The 14,934-nt window shown below is 58.9% G+C and overlaps 1 protein-coding gene across 2 annotated transcripts in view; it reads right to left on the bottom strand.

Annotated features, from left to right (window-relative positions):
* Positions 1-2,117: 2,117 nt before the first annotated feature.
* Positions 2,118-14,934, bottom strand: part of MVB12B (multivesicular body subunit 12B) — a 73,094-nt gene continuing 60,277 nt past the window's right edge. For both annotated transcript variants that reach the window (XM_019541057.1, XM_019541058.1), the window contains 2 exons: positions 13,986-14,045; positions 2,118-7,015 (listed from right to left, as the gene is read on the bottom strand). In XM_019541057.1, coding sequence (XP_019396602.1) covers positions 6,929-7,015; positions 13,986-14,045 — 147 coding nt within the window. In that variant the 3' untranslated portion in view covers positions 2,118-6,928. The remainder of the gene's footprint in view (positions 7,016-13,985; positions 14,046-14,934) is intronic.

The following is a 14,934-nucleotide window of genomic DNA, read 5'->3' as shown; positions in this document are numbered from 1 at the left end:
CGTCTCTCAGAGGACGTTGCACGCCTGGGCCAGGCCTGCAAGGGTCTCGGCAAATTGCCGCTACCTTGGACCGGCCAAGGAGCCTGGTGGGTGCTGAGGGCCACTGGGCCCCGGCCGGATCCCGCATTGAAGGGCCAACCCACCGACAGCTAAAGACGGCCAGGCCACCAGAGCCCCGGGAGGGACCCGGTGTCTCAGCTGCTCCTCACCGAGGCACGGACTGGGCTTCCCCAGGAGCCACAGGACCCCCAGACCAGGCTGGCTGGCCTTGCTGCCCTTGGCCGGGGAGGGGGCACAGAGCACCAGGGCTTTTCTCTTGGGTGTCAGAGGAGCCGGCTCACACCAGCCCCCTGGCCTGTGCCCGTGCCCACGGGGACGCCACAGCCCGGGCGTGCTCCCCGCCGAGGCCCCGCTCCTGCGGGCCAGGGGCCAGCACTCGCCCGCTGCCCGGCTTCACCTGCTTGGGCCCCCACCGTGGGTGGCGCTGGGACCCCCGGCTGACAGGCCCAGGCCTGCGCCGTCCAGTGCCTCTGGCCCCAGGGCTGCCCCTCCGGCCACTGCCAGGCCACGCTGCTTCTCCTCCCCGCAGCCCCAGCTCCTGCTGCCCAGCTCGCCAGCCCCACGGCCTGGCGCGAGGCAGCTTGCCCTTGTGACGGTTCCAGCAGAGGAAAACCGTGCGAGCTCTGGTCACGGCTAAGGATGAGCTCAGGACGGGACCAGGGCGCTGGCTTGTGCCACGCGCGTTTCTCCGGCCGTGGCCCAGCAGGGCTCTGCGATGGGGCTTCCCCGGCCCCCACAGCCGGCAACCGTCCACGGGCTCCACCGGCGTTGCCGATCGCCAGGCGCCAGCACCTCCTGCTTCGGCACAGGCCCACGCCAGCCACGTCTCTCTGGTGCCATTAAAACGTTATTCACCGGCGGTTGCCAAGTCAGAGCAGGGCAGCTCCGCTCAGAGTCGGCGGCTCTGGACCATAAAACAGGGCACCTTCCCTGTAACTCACACCTCCCCCTTTAACAGCCTCTCTTAAAACGGGGCTGTAGTTCAGAGTTAATTATAAAGCCCTGTTTATTTCTGCAGAATCCCGGTTTATAATATTGGTACAAGAGCGGTTTTAGAGCCCCGAGTTGATTCGGGCAGCTCTGGGCCTGCAGAGAGCTCTCGAGTTCTGGCAGGGACCCACCTGGACCCGCTGCATCCATCCCGTTTCAAACAGGAAATACTGGAAGGGAGAGAAGCTCCATGGGTGGCCGTGGGGTGATGAAAGCCCCGCATGCTGCCAAGTCACTCGATGCGGGGAGGAAACAGTGACCGGGGAGGCTGAAAGTTTGGCCTTCGGCGATTCTCGTTGACTGAACGTTTTGGAACGGTGACAGGAGTCTGCTCCCAGCCGCGCGGAGCGCTTGCGAGCGCCGCAGCTCTCGCTCCTGTGGACCTTGCGCGCGTACGGGAGGGCGCGCCGTGCCCACGAGCTGACAGATGGACGGGCCTGTAACACGTGCGCACACGTGCCCCTGGACACCAGCACTGAGGCAAATGTTTAGCTTGCAGAGTCAAGCCAAACGGTGGCAGCTGTCTGCGCAACCTGAACTTGGCTCCCGCATGCCTAAGGACACTGCAGGATCCCAAGTGCATCGCTGCATTTGCCAATCTGCTATTAACAAACAGCCACGGGACTCCCGACACGTACGGCTGGGACGTGGCCACTGACAGGGGCATGTAGATGCCATGTATGAGTCACTTTTCTCCCCTTGCAGAAAACCTAATTTTGGGAGGGTTTTTTCCAGCTGCGGAGTACACTTTTTGACCATCCCTTCGCCCCAGACCCTTTTAACATAAATTTCCAAGGTTGAGAATAGCTACGTGGGCTCAGTTCAGTCCATACCACATCACTGGACTTGATGCCCTGGCCCGCATCGCCGTCTGGCAGCCAGGCCCAAGGGACGGTCACGGTTCCCAACGACCGCTCTCGCTCCGAGTCCTGCCTTTGGGGCAGAGCTGTGGCGCACGCACCTCTATTTCCCAGGGAGACTGTTGAACTCTTAGCTTCAAATGAAACTACAAAAAAGCCCCTTCCACCAACCAACCAAACCCCGAACAAATATCAGGGAGAGAAAACTGGTTAAAACAAACTTTTATTTAACAAATTATATTAAGAATACAGACTAAGTTATCACACAATGAAACTTCCCTTTGTAAAATACAGGAGGGCCATCTAAAATAAATATAAAAGGTAATAACATTCATAAGATTAATGCACAGTAAATTCACTTTCAATAGCCCAACAAAAATGCATAGCATCTTAAAAAACATTTTGCAACTGCATAAAAAGTTTCTCTTTTCCATTTTCACGATACGACAGTTAAACTGTTGCTGTCAGGAATTCATTTCACAATGAACAACCCAGAAATATTCAAGCAGTTTGGTTTCCCTGCATCCAATGAACAGAAGGAACTGAGCAGCACCGCACTGAGTTTTTAATTAGCAGAGGGTCGAGTTTCCCTAGCCGCAATCTTTTCCTAATTTTATGGCTCAGAACAACTAATATCGACATTTGTTCTCTTTCCGGCTCTCTCCGCTGCTGCTCGGAGGAGAACTCTGCTCTACGTTAGTTCTTCAAGGCTTGAAGGCTGAGGTAATATTTAAACGCAGCAATACACGATACCCTTCGCTACGAGAGAAACGCGCCCATGCAGGGGCCAACACAAGGCTCAGGCACTGCGTCAGTCCCGCTTGCGCCCCTGTTGTGGACACAAGGCCTAGCGCAGCCCCTCAGCCCGGGGGTGGCTTCTACTCTACCTGCCCGAAGATAAACCTGCAACAGGGACGGCAGACCCTAAAGAAACGGCCATGTCCCGGGGGGACGCCCTGGTCCAGGGACACCGGAGCTTGCCCGGCGGCAGAGCTCCTCTTGCTCCAGGACCCTACTGCTAGATGGCTCCGAGGCGCCCGAGCGCCAGGCTCCCAAACGCTGCGCGGCTCTTCAGCGAGGCTGCCCCGGCACCCAGCAGACGCGCCGGTCACGGCCTGCATTGCTGTCCCAATGAGATGCAGCCCCAGAACGAGTCTATCGGGTGCCGGGGCTGGACCAAAGGGCCTGCCACGGGGTGACCATCCTTTCTGGGATCACCCGGACAATCCGGTTCCTCCGGACGTCGCAAGGATGTTTAATGGACAAACAACAGGGATGAAGGGGATGCCTTGGGTGAAGCAGGACAATGGGGATGACATCTGCCTGGTCTGGGCATGGCATGTCCGTGTCCACCCTGTCCCAGGCCAAGAGGGGCTATCGGGTCCTGCTGAACGGGGCACTGGGATCTCCAAGGCCCTGCCGCAAGTATGCGAATGGCAAAGCGACCTGTGTCCAGCCGAACCTGCTCGAGCTCTTCTGAGAAACCGGTGGGGAAAAAACAAACGAACCCAACACCACAGACTACCACTGACACCTCACTAGCACACGGGCTCACAACAGGTCCCTCCTACAGCGCACGTGCTCAGGACACGCTCAGCGAGAGGGCGGCGGGAGGGAGATCGGAGAAGTCAAATCCTACCTAACTACAGCTCCACAATGGTCCTGCAGCGGGGGCGTCAGCCACGTCATGCCCCGCGGGGACCTCAAGACACAGACAGTCTACGTCACTCTGGGGCGAGCTCCCTACACCCACTGCGCTGGGCTCCAGCCTGGCGGCCCGGTCCCGTTGCCGGCCGGTCTATGAGCTGCCTCGGTCCATGCCCCGGCACCGCTCTTCGCTGCGGGAAATCCCGGAGGCCACACACTGCCGACAACTAGGAATCAAAGGATGCAGCCCAGTGTCAGCAACGCCCTCGATGTCCTGACCCATCTCTGCAGACGGGTCAGGAGACTTCACATGTATTTTGGCAAATTCTCTCTTTTATCCACATGACCAACTGCTGCTCTCCTTTTTTTCCATGGACAAAGTGGGGCCATGACAGCTCTGAGAAACTGCTTCCTCTGAGTGCTACATCCGCTCATCCCCTCGCATCCGGACTGAGGTGGGCTGGACGGGGACTCCTCCAGAGCCAGCCAGTGCCATCTCAGCGGCCTGCTGAGCAGAGGACGTGCCGTCTCCTCTGGGGTATGCCAGGACCCTGCCAGCGCACCCACACCGTGAGCTGAAAATAAGACACTGGAGACCCCACCGCCTGTGCCTTGCAGGCACCGATGAAGAGCACTGCCAGCAGCCTGTGGGAGCCAGCCCTGCGCCTGGTGAGGATGACAACTACTGCACAACAATTAAGATTTCTTCACTGAAATACTGACGATGCTCACAGGCCTTGGTATTCGGGATCCTGGGGGAACACATCCTAGGAACATCTCTCACGCTACCATCAGCCTGCTCTGTGCAAAGCAGGATCGCACGCTGCAGAACTATGCAGCCAAACTCTGCCATCACGTCTGCAGCAACACTGATGGGGGTCAAGCACAGGCTTGGTTAAGTCCAAGCGAGCCTGGCTGACTGTGACCAGACAGACCCCTTGCCCCAACAAAGGCTTGCGGGCAGCTGCACCTGTGCTGTCCAAGCTTGCAGCAAGACAGCTGTGCTGCACCACGGCTCGGGAGCAGCACCTGGGTGAGATGTCATCGCCTGCATTTCTTTGCAGAGGCATCACAGAACCAGCCTAGTGAGGGCTGGGGAGGCGAGACAGAAGACAAAACCTATCTGTACAACCGGCTGCAGAGACCTGGCCCTACCAGTGCCTGGGGACATCCAGTGTTCCTGATGGGGCACAGAGGTAAAAGCTGGGATCGGTTTCTGCTGGAGGGGTGTAAGCCACCGTCGCTGCTGAGAGACAGAAAAGAACATTGATTTTGGCTTTGGGCATGAGCGACTCCTGACGCGCTTGGGGCTAAACTTCACCAACAGGATGTAAAAGCTGCTCCAAAGATGCGAGACTCAGCCAGCGAAGGAGTAACAAATGGGTGCTACAGGAGGAACTCCGGACAGCAGAAGGGAAGAAAGCGAGAGAGAAGGACAGGATGGGCCGGGCCTCTTGCTGCAGCATGGAGTGAATCTGAAATTCAAGCAAACATGGGGAGAGCCGCCAGGCTGGCTGGGCCAGCTCCCGCGGCACGCTTGTTTGTTGATGTCGGCATCACCAATTAGCCTTTGGGCAGCTGGGCAGCAAGGCTTGGCCTGGCCTGGTTTTCCTAGAGGATAAAATAAGACCTGTAAGCTGCCATGGAGCCCTAAAGGCAGGCACAGCTGTTGTGGGGAGTCACTGGGCCTCCACACAGCTGATGCAAAGCACCACAAGGCCTTAATGCTTGTGCCCAAGTGACCCTTCTACACCCATGTGTGTCCATTCCCCCTCCACAGCCCAGCATCGAGGCAGCTTGTACAATGGCTACTTGTTTAAAAAGAGTCCAAGGGGGAGCGTGGCTCCCCAGAAGGCTGTGATGTTTTGTGCTTGTTGTTACAGCGATATGGTACGGTGCCTTAAGACCAGAAATGGATCTTTGGACAAGAAATATTTTTACATATGTACAAATGAGAAGTACAAACCGGCAGTACAAAACCTGCCATTAGTCACCATTCTGTTACACTAGAAAACGTGGGAACAGTCAAGAGCAGTGCAAAGCAGGTCAGTGCATCCAAATAACCCAAACCGAGAGCTACAAAACCAGTATTTGTTACTATGGCAATTGCATCTGAATAGGGTTAGACAACCAATATTCTATCATACAAAAAGTTGCACTTTTTAACACTTACTTTTTAAAAAATGCCTTTTTTGCCGCTGTAACGTAGCTCTGTTCTACAGCAGACTGGAAAAGCAGCATGGAGACCAGGTGAACATTTCTAAATAACTTACGACACCAACAGACTTCACCAAGACATGCATTTCACTGAGACACAAGCTAGGGATGCTGACCACCAGCTTGCGGAGGTCAGGGCTCCATGCACCATGCTCCTGACCAGTGGGACATGCCAGCCTCATCGCGCACCGTGTCCGAGTGTAGCGTGTTCCTCCGGGAGGGCTGCAGAGCTCACGAGGGAACTCGCACGGCTCCTCCTCTTACCAGCCAGCAGGAGCAAACGCTTGAACACTGGCCAGAGGACCCAGCAGGTCCCAATGCCCCTTCGGCGGCAGGTGCCACAGCAAAGCTTCTGGGCAGGGGAGGACTCAGGGTGGCATTCCCGTGTCCAGCTGGTGTGCTGCTGGCACTGAGTCCCGGAGTGCCAGCACCCCTGCAGACAGCAGGCATGCCACCTCCTCGTGCAATGATGTGTAGCCCTTGAACCACTCTGCTTTGCTGAAGGCCAGGCCTCGGGGAACGGGACCCGCTGCGTGAGCCAGAAATAAAGCAGGCTCCAAGTGGATCTGAGCCATGTGCAAGCTGCTGTGCGGCCTGGCCTGGAAAAAGCAAGCGGAGGTTGACCACTCCCGGGGGCTTGGCTGGGAAGGCCACCACACTCCTGAATGCAGGGCTCGGAGGATCCTGCCTGAGAAGGGCAGCTGGGCAGGCCCAACACAAGCTGGTGCGCTATGCTGTTTGTGGAGTGACTGGCTGCGCTGTTCGCCGTGCTCCTCGGGGGTGCGGCAGGCGGGTCCCACCGGGGCTCTCCAGCGCTCAGCACGTCGCTTTCGCCGGGTGTGACGGGGACTCCGGGGCAGCAGGACGCACGGAGCAGGGAGGGCTCGAGAGCTGTTGGCTCAGATATGCACAGCTGGCAGCGAGGAAGAGTTCAGGCAGGGTGACGGGCGAGGGCGGCTGGCAGGGCTCCTCGGTCCGGGTGGCAGAAACAGCACGTATGGGGGAGGGGGAACGCAGCGGAGGGGTGGCAAGCGTTCGCAATGTGTCCTCTGCTGAGAAGGGGTCCGGTAGCGCTGGTTGCCGGGGCTGGTCGCCCGCTCAGTAGTATCCTTGCGTGCACACCGCTTCTCCACAGAGCCGGCCGCCACGTGCCCTCAGGACTGCGGCAGCTGCTGGCACCGCGTGGGGCTGGGGGGCAGCCGGGCTGCCGCGCTCTGCTCGGTCCTGAAGCTGTAGTCGTACTGCAGGGCAAAAAAACAGAGCAAACACGCCGTGATGGGGATGGTTGCGAGCCAGCGGTGCAGGCCACAGCACTGGGTCCGCGACTCCCCAGAGCAGCCCAGGAGCCCAGCCCCAGCCATGGGGGAGCAGCCGCCACAGTTATACCCAGGGGGGTGCCCCCTCATCTCCCCGAGAGTCCCATCCTCACAGCCCCCTTCCCCCCATGCATGGAGCTCCCCTCGCCTCCCTGATCCCCCACCCTGTCGGCAGGGCTGCAGAGCGTGCTGGCCCTGGGAGACTTGTGCTCCCGGGGACCTGGGCCGGGCTGCCACGAGAGCAACAGACTGGCGCCACGTGCCAGACACTATTTTGTACAAGAACAGCTGTGTCAGTCCAGGAGGGCAGCGCCAGCCTGATGCCTCTCTTCCCCAGCGCTCCTCCTCCTCAAGAGAACGGGTAACCCAGAGCAGCTCCAGCACCCGCAAACAAACCTCCCACGGAAAGCAGCTCACAGCTGGTGGACACAGCTCCCCGTCCGCATCTCCAGAGAGGGACTGGACAGAAATGTTTCCCTTCTCTGGCCCTGTCTGCACACGAGATTGCACCGGTGTGATGAGACCAGTCCAGACAAGCTGGACAGCCCCTGGGCGAACACCCCAGCACAAACCAGACAGTGCCTCCCACCCCATCCCAAGTGCAAGAACTGAAAAAGGAGAAAAAGTCATCTCTAACTAGCAAGGACCTGCAGCCTGGCAGGGCTCTTCCGGTGGAAGAAAGGGTAATCTCCCACTGGGAAGAAAGCTGCTCTAATCTGGCAGAAGAAAGCGCATCTCCCACCAGACCCGCAGGCCAGCGGCTCCTGGAACCAGCCAGAGCCCGGAGCAAGCGCCCGCCCGTGTCCGCTCGCGACGCTGCAAGCGAGCACAAGCACGTGGCAACACTGCCATCTTGCGGCCCAGCCCAGGGCGTGCGCTTCCAAAGGCAGAGCAGGCAGGCCGGGCAAACCCTGCGCGAGCGCTGGGAGTTCAGCTTTTCTTCCACGGCTCTGGGCCCTGGCTATGACAACTGCTGAAGTTGCCGGCAAATTGCAAAGAAGGTTTTGCAGACGGGTGAACCCAGGGATGTGCCCCAAGTGACTCCAGTCGCAGCAGGATCCCAACCTCCTGGCCCTTGCCCCCCTCAAGTGCTGGCCCTGGTCACTGAGGAGGACAGCACTCCTCCAAAGCACCCAGGCAAGCCGCCCCGGGGCCGGCACCCTGGTGCAGCTGCTGCCCTGGACCATGGCCACTCAGCTGAGGCAGGGAGGAGCGCCTGCCCCACAGGATGCTGGCAGGGGGCACGCCGCACGGCTGGACCCCTTGGCTGCTTGGCTCAAGCCGACACACCCCGGTCAGGAGACGTGGGCACCACGAGCGCTGCTCGCAGCTGGCTTGCCACGGAGGGAGCCAGCAGTGTTCAGCCAACATGCACTGCCACGGCACGTGGCCGATGGAGAGATGCATGGCTGTTGCTGCAACCATCCTGGCAGCTCAGCCCAGCCCTTCCTGCCCCAGCTCCGGAGAACGGCAGGTATCCTGTGGGAACGGCGTTGCTCTGGCCCTCAAGAGCCTCTCTGGACATCCCTCGCCCTGGCAGTTCAGGGGAGCTTCTCTCAGAAGCCCCGACGTCGGCTCAGCGCAGGCTGCAGGCTGCAACCGGGGCGAGCCGACGCTCCTGCAGGGACTGAAGCCCAGAGGGTCCTGCCCCTCTGCTCTGCGCCGATGCCGCACTGGGGGCAGGAAGGAACTTTACTTTTACACCCATCGGCTCGACAGGACTGGGGGCGTTTGGCTTTCCTCTGCAGTGTGGCTTGGTTTCTCTAGCAAATGTTAACACCCCTCACAGCAGTAGGATCCCACCCGCCTGCATCCCCCTGCTTTACCTGCAGCAGGGCAGGTGGTGGGACAGGGCTGACCGTGCAGTTTGGCAGAGGTCAAACAAGGATCGGCCCACGGCTGACCCTGCCTCAGGCGGGGCTTGGACAAGACGTGCCTGATGGCCCGGCTGTACCGTGAGCCTTCGGCATGTTGTTCGCCCTGGCACATGGTCACCGACTCCCACATGCGGGGCGCAGGGCAGAGGCCTGTCCCGGAGCAGGGCCTCGATTGCTCACATCTGAGCACAGACACCAACCCGAGACCTCCCAACCGTGCCCCCGACCCGGCAGCATGGCCCCAGCTCCACCCTGGCTGGCATCCTTCTCTGCCTCGTGAGCTTGTCCCATAGCCACTGCGTCAGCTCTTCGCCTAGACCCGGGACCTGCTGGCGTGAGCTGGCTGCAGGCCCAAGGCAGGGACTCTCGCCTGCTCTGCGCAGACACAGCACCGAGCCCAGCGGGGCCGCCCCACGCGGGAGGTCCCAGCCCTGCCACCGCAGGAGAAAACCGACCAACGCACGGTTCAAATGCCCCGTGCGAAGACACCAGGGCCTTCGCGGCACCGAAGGCCAAGCGCACACAAACAAGCGGAGCTGCTCTGCAGGAAAAGGCTGCCAGGAAGCGGCGGGAGGGCGCTGCCCAGTCCGCGGCTCTGGCCACAGGGCTCATGGGCACCTAGGGCAGTGCAGCGGCTGGCCGTCCCGCCAAGCGGAGAGATCGCTGGGGTCACAAGGCCCCGGCTGGACATCGCTGCCTGGGGGGCAGCCCTTTCCCCGCATATCCCAGGGGCAAGTCTATCTATTGTGGCTACCAGTGCTGCAAGCCAGCCGCCCCCTGCCGCAGCCCTGAGGGCCAGCACGGGGAACCAGGTTAGATGGAGACCTGACCGGTGGGTCCCTGGTCAGACAGAGGCTGGAGGAGCCCTCGGTCCCTGGCAATCTGGGCACTGGCCTTGTGGCCCGGCTGCGGCAGGAGTCCGAGGTGCGACGAGGCCGGATCTGGGCACGTGGGCACAATACCCTACTGCAAGCACCAGCCAGCCAGAGCGAGATGCTCATGGAGCCTGGGCCCAAGAGCCTGGCCAGAGGCCTCATCCCTCCCCTGCCCATTGCCCGTGCCTCCATTTCCCTGGTTGCGAAGCAGGGTGGTTTGTGCCAGCTCTGCTGGCAGCAGCACTTCCAGGGTAACAGTGCCCTGCAGAGCCCACAGAGCAGCAATGCTTCCTGGCGCTGCACCCCAGCACCCTGTGCCATGCCCAGGGTGCTCTGCTGGGGCCACGATGCAGACTGGCACTTCCGCAGAAGGGGCAGAGGGACCCTCCCGTGGGCTGGGGGATATCAGGGATCTCTGTACTTCCCTCTGACGTGACCCCTGCACCATTCGGCCTGGACCTGTTGCTCTCTGCCTTGCTCCCGGGGGGAGGCTGCACCTCCACTGGGGCTGCCCCAGGCCACACGCCAGCTCTGCTCTGCAGCCTGACACCAAACAGCAGGTCCTCACCGCGGCTGCCCACGCACCACACGGCACAGCCAAAAGCCCACGGCAGCAGGACGGTAACTCTGCCCATGCCCCCTTCCCTGCACTCAGAGAACCGGGACCATTTGCAAAGGGGGTGGATAGCATCACCCCACTTTACTCGCTAGGTGGAGAGAGGGGCCCTGCCGCACCGAAGGGGGATGCGCAGGGCCGGGCCCTGCCAGGACGAGGACCCGGCTCTCCCGACCCCCACACGAGGCATTTGACCGCATGCAACAATCCCCCCCGTTTGCCCCTCTCCAGCCGGAGCCTGATCTCAGCTCCGAGCTCTGCTGGGCAGATTTCCCCTCCTGGGCTTCCCGTGCAGCTCCCTGTGCCCTTTCTACCATGAAACATCATCAACAACAATCCTACTAATGAACTTGGCTGCACCTCAGGCAGGGGATCTACACTTCTGTGGCTCACCGGCGACGTCGGGGCTCCCACCAACGCCCCCGAGGCGGAAGTCGCAAAGCACCTGGTTTTCTGGGTGCAACAAAGCCTCACGGCACGAGAGGGCGCCGCGCGCCCACACGTTGCGCCGTGACAAAACCTCTCTCCGAAGTTAACAGTTACACAAACAGTTGGGAAAAGAGAAGAGCGAACGCAAGAAACAACGGGACTGGGGACGTTTGCTGCCGAGGCAACCGGGAAACGGGCCGGCTGCTGCCAAATCCAGAAGGTTCTTCTGTCTTTTGACATTTTGGGAAAAGCGAGGCGTGGCGCAGAGCACGCATGTAAAACCGTGCCCTGCACAAAGGAGGATGTGTCAAGAAGTCGCCGTCTTCAAGAATGCTTTTTAATTGGCAAACATGTCTTCATTAATTTTACCTCAATGTCGGGATGTCGCAGCTAGCAATGCCAGCCCCGAGCTAAATAACCAATAAGCCTCATTTTTCAACACACAAACACATAAAGATGTCAGCTCAAACTGTTTACTAATTAACACTTAAAAAGACACAAATTAGATATGCGTGGCTAAGAGCAATTATAATCAAGACGAATTTCTCTAGTCATTTGGGAACTGAAAAAAATGCCTAATTGCTGGAACCAATGTTTTAAAAACTGAAATCATGCCAGTTAGCAAATATGTTCATTTAAAGAACATTTCATGTGACTACACTCTGGAGAATTGACTACAAACATGGGAACAAGGAAAAATATTTCTGTATAAAATTAAAATTTTAAGCTCTTCTAGATTTACAACTTCTTCATTCGATAGGTTTGCAAAGCGCAGCCTATGCAAACTTGCAGCAATTAACTGGTTAAACGAACTGCCTCCCGTGTCAATTTTAAGAGTGATTAATATTAGTTGCTCACTTCCCTCATTAGGCTCTCCTCTGAGCGCCACGTCAAAGCCGAGGCTGAGGCGCTCTGGGTAGGCTCGGGCAGGGACAGCGGCAGGCCGACAGCCGTCGCGCGCCGTGAACCGAGCGGCTGGACGGAGCTGGGACCTGCCAGAAACCGGCTCTGCACTGACCGGCACCCCCTCTGGCAGCGTGCCAGCTGGGACCGCCGCGTGACAGGGCACACCACGCAGGGACACGCACGGGGCACAGACCCACTCCCGACCCGAGCTCTGCTTCCTGCTGCCCCGGCTGCCACCGAGTGCAAGCTCCGCGTGGCTTGGGCAGCCGCCTGCCCAGCGTCCGTGCAGCACCCGGCACCGGCGCCTGACGCGACCGATGCTGCCATCACAAGAGCCCCGTTTCCGCTGGCCTTCCCGAGGAACTCGGGCACGGCTGGGACGGTTGGCAAATGCCGGGACATAAAACGATGGAGCCTGGAATTGTCTGGGAGCGCGTCTGCATGGCAGGCAGCCCCGGGGACACCGATCTCTCCCTACCCTGGAAATCCAGCACATTTGCTTTAATGGAGCTATTGCTTGCAAGGGAAATAAAGCTACACAGAAATTCACAATATTTATATGCATCTCTGTCTGTACGCAGACACGATGCTTCATCAAGGAATATGGGCTGCCTAATTAAACTTCTCATGGCTCTGTCATGTGCAGCCTGTGATGGGGCGAGGGGGTGCAGGGCGAGCCAGGTGGCACTCACCGCTCACAATCCTTGCGGCGCAAGGGAGGGTCGTGCCTGTGCCCCCTCACTCCACCTGGACCTGGGCAGCGACTGCTGAAAGTGGCTACTGAGGTCCCGGCTTTGGGACAGCGCTTCTGGCAGGAGAACGCACAGGGCAGGGAGCCGAACATCTCCTTAACCTCTCTCCAGCAAGAAGCTACTGCCCACTGCTACCGCAGGGGCTCAGGCACGGGACCGGGGGAGCAGCCACTCCAGCATTCACACCAGGAATCTGCGGTTTTCCTGCACGGTTCGATGCTTCCTGCTTTCCGTCCCGGCTCAGATTCGCCTCAGTGTGGAGGCCCAAGCACAAGGCCTGGGCCCAGCCCTACTCCCCTCGCGCCAGAAATCTTGCACAGAGCTGTTCTGGAAAGAGCATGAACACACGCTCTTGAATGCCACCCACCTGCGAGCGCCCAGGCGAGCGCCTGGGGCAGAACGGGCCTCCAGGCTCGCACTGCCCGTCAAGTCTCCAAGGGACGGGAGGGGGTAGGAAACCCCCCAGCCAGGTCTCAGGGCTCACCCCCGGTGCATCCCTGGGGCGGGCAGGCAGGCGCTCAGGCTGGCTGCACCACGAACTGCTTTGCCTGAGGATCTCTCTACTTGGAAACAGGGTCACCATGACCATGGATGCCAGCAGGAGAATTCCCAGGGCCCCAAAAGGCAGAGCTGGGTTCAAAGCCTCTGGGCTCTGCCACATAGTGCCTGTCTTCTGATGGGGATGTGAGACTCCCACTCCCCTGGGACGACCGCACCAGGGAGCTCACCCAGCGCACGCGCGCGGTCAGAGCAAACGGCACTTGGCAGCGCTCGAGGGGAAACGCTCACAGGAAGTGGCAGCACTGATGCGGCCCTACCACGTTCGGCTTGGAGATGAATGCTGGTCTCAAAAGGGAGCTGCCTTGTGTGTCAGGTTGCGTGGCACCTCTGGGGCAGAGCCCGTGTGCCCTAAAACGTGGCCTCCTGAGACAGCCCAGGTACAATGCTCTGGTGGCTCCCTGGCTCCTGCCTCTCTCCTGGAAGAGTCTGTTCACTACAATCCCAGCCAATCTGTCCTGATGACAAGCTACCTTCACCATCAAGCTGAAAATTATGAAGCGGTTTCCCTTGCGCTGCTTAATCAAGTTCAATTGCTTCCTGAAATCTAAGAGGCAGGCTAATGCAAACTGTGCCCTGTTTGGAGCAAGCACCTGGTTGGTTAATAAGTGAGAAAGAGAGGTTAAATAAAAGAGACGTCTGGAGGTGGATGGAGGGCAACAGATTCTGCTGCGAGAACCAGAGCTTAAAGCTTCTTCAGCTGGCACAAATCACAGAGGACGTTTGTAATTTTGAGCTTACTCTTGGCCTTCCTTTAATGTCGACTTCCTCCATCACCAGTGACATGGGGGAGCAAGCTTGTAACCTCCCCCCAGTGAGAGAATCGCACAGTTGAAGAGCCCAGCCTGGGGCTTATTTTACCTGCTGGGGTGGGAAACTTACCTCCTTCTCGATTTCTGCCAGGGATTTGATCGTCATGCCCAGGAGATCGACTTGCTGCATCTGAAAACCCCCCAGAAACAGCCTGTTCAGATGTTAGAATAATTTATCAAATAGATTCGGTCTCCCCAGGGGGTGGAGAGGCCCCATCCCACACGCAGTCCCGCTTCCTGGTGCGCCGAGACCAGGCAGAAGCATGCGGTGGTCTGTGGACAAGGCCCTCAGTGCCTGCCTTGCTCACTTGCTGGGGTCACCTGCCATTTGGCACAGGTCTTTTGAAAAAGGCAAACATTCGTTTCCTTGCACGGGGCTGTGGCCGCCGTAATAATTGGTAGGGCTAAAGGTACGAGCAGTGAACAGTGGAAAACCCTGACCACATTGACCATATGGTGGCAATGGTGTCTAAAGAATATGAAGGAAGGATCCACCTGACCTAATCATACTCTGCACGTGTCCTAGCAGAGGACACATGGTCCCTCTCGGCCAGACAGCCAGGCCAGAAAAAGCAGCACCCAATTTTCCAGAACTTCTGGTTTGTTTTCTCTATAATTACAGAGAAAAGTAACAAGGTGCGACGTCAAGGGGCAGGATATGAAGACAATGATGCAGCACAGATGTAGAGACCTTGGTTTAACAGTTTGATGCACAAGAGGACAGGGGATGGGTGTGAAGCTTCCCATCTCTGCACTGCAGTCGCAAGCGAGCGCTGCCTTAAAAGTCTGTCAGCTGGACTACGAATCAGGTCCCTGATGAGGTGTCCACAAAGGTCATCCTGGCACAAGGGACCCAGAAGCCCCCCCTACAGCAGTGACCCCAGGCTGAGCAGGACACAGGCAATCTACCTGTCGAAACAGATTCCAGCTGCTTGTTTAGGAAGCTGGGGAAGAGCATCGCACAGCCACTCTCCATGCTGCAGCTGGGCTGAGTCTCAAGGGCTGCCCGCAGACCTTCA

Source organism: Crocodylus porosus, unplaced genomic scaffold (genome assembly GCF_001723895.1).
Source record: "Crocodylus porosus isolate Cpor-Errol unplaced genomic scaffold, CroPor_comp1, whole genome shotgun sequence".
Classification (NCBI taxonomy): domain Eukaryota; kingdom Metazoa; phylum Chordata; order Crocodylia; family Crocodylidae; genus Crocodylus; species Crocodylus porosus.
Note: the sequence above shows the minus strand (reverse complement) of the source record. Positions and strands in the feature narration are given on the sequence as shown.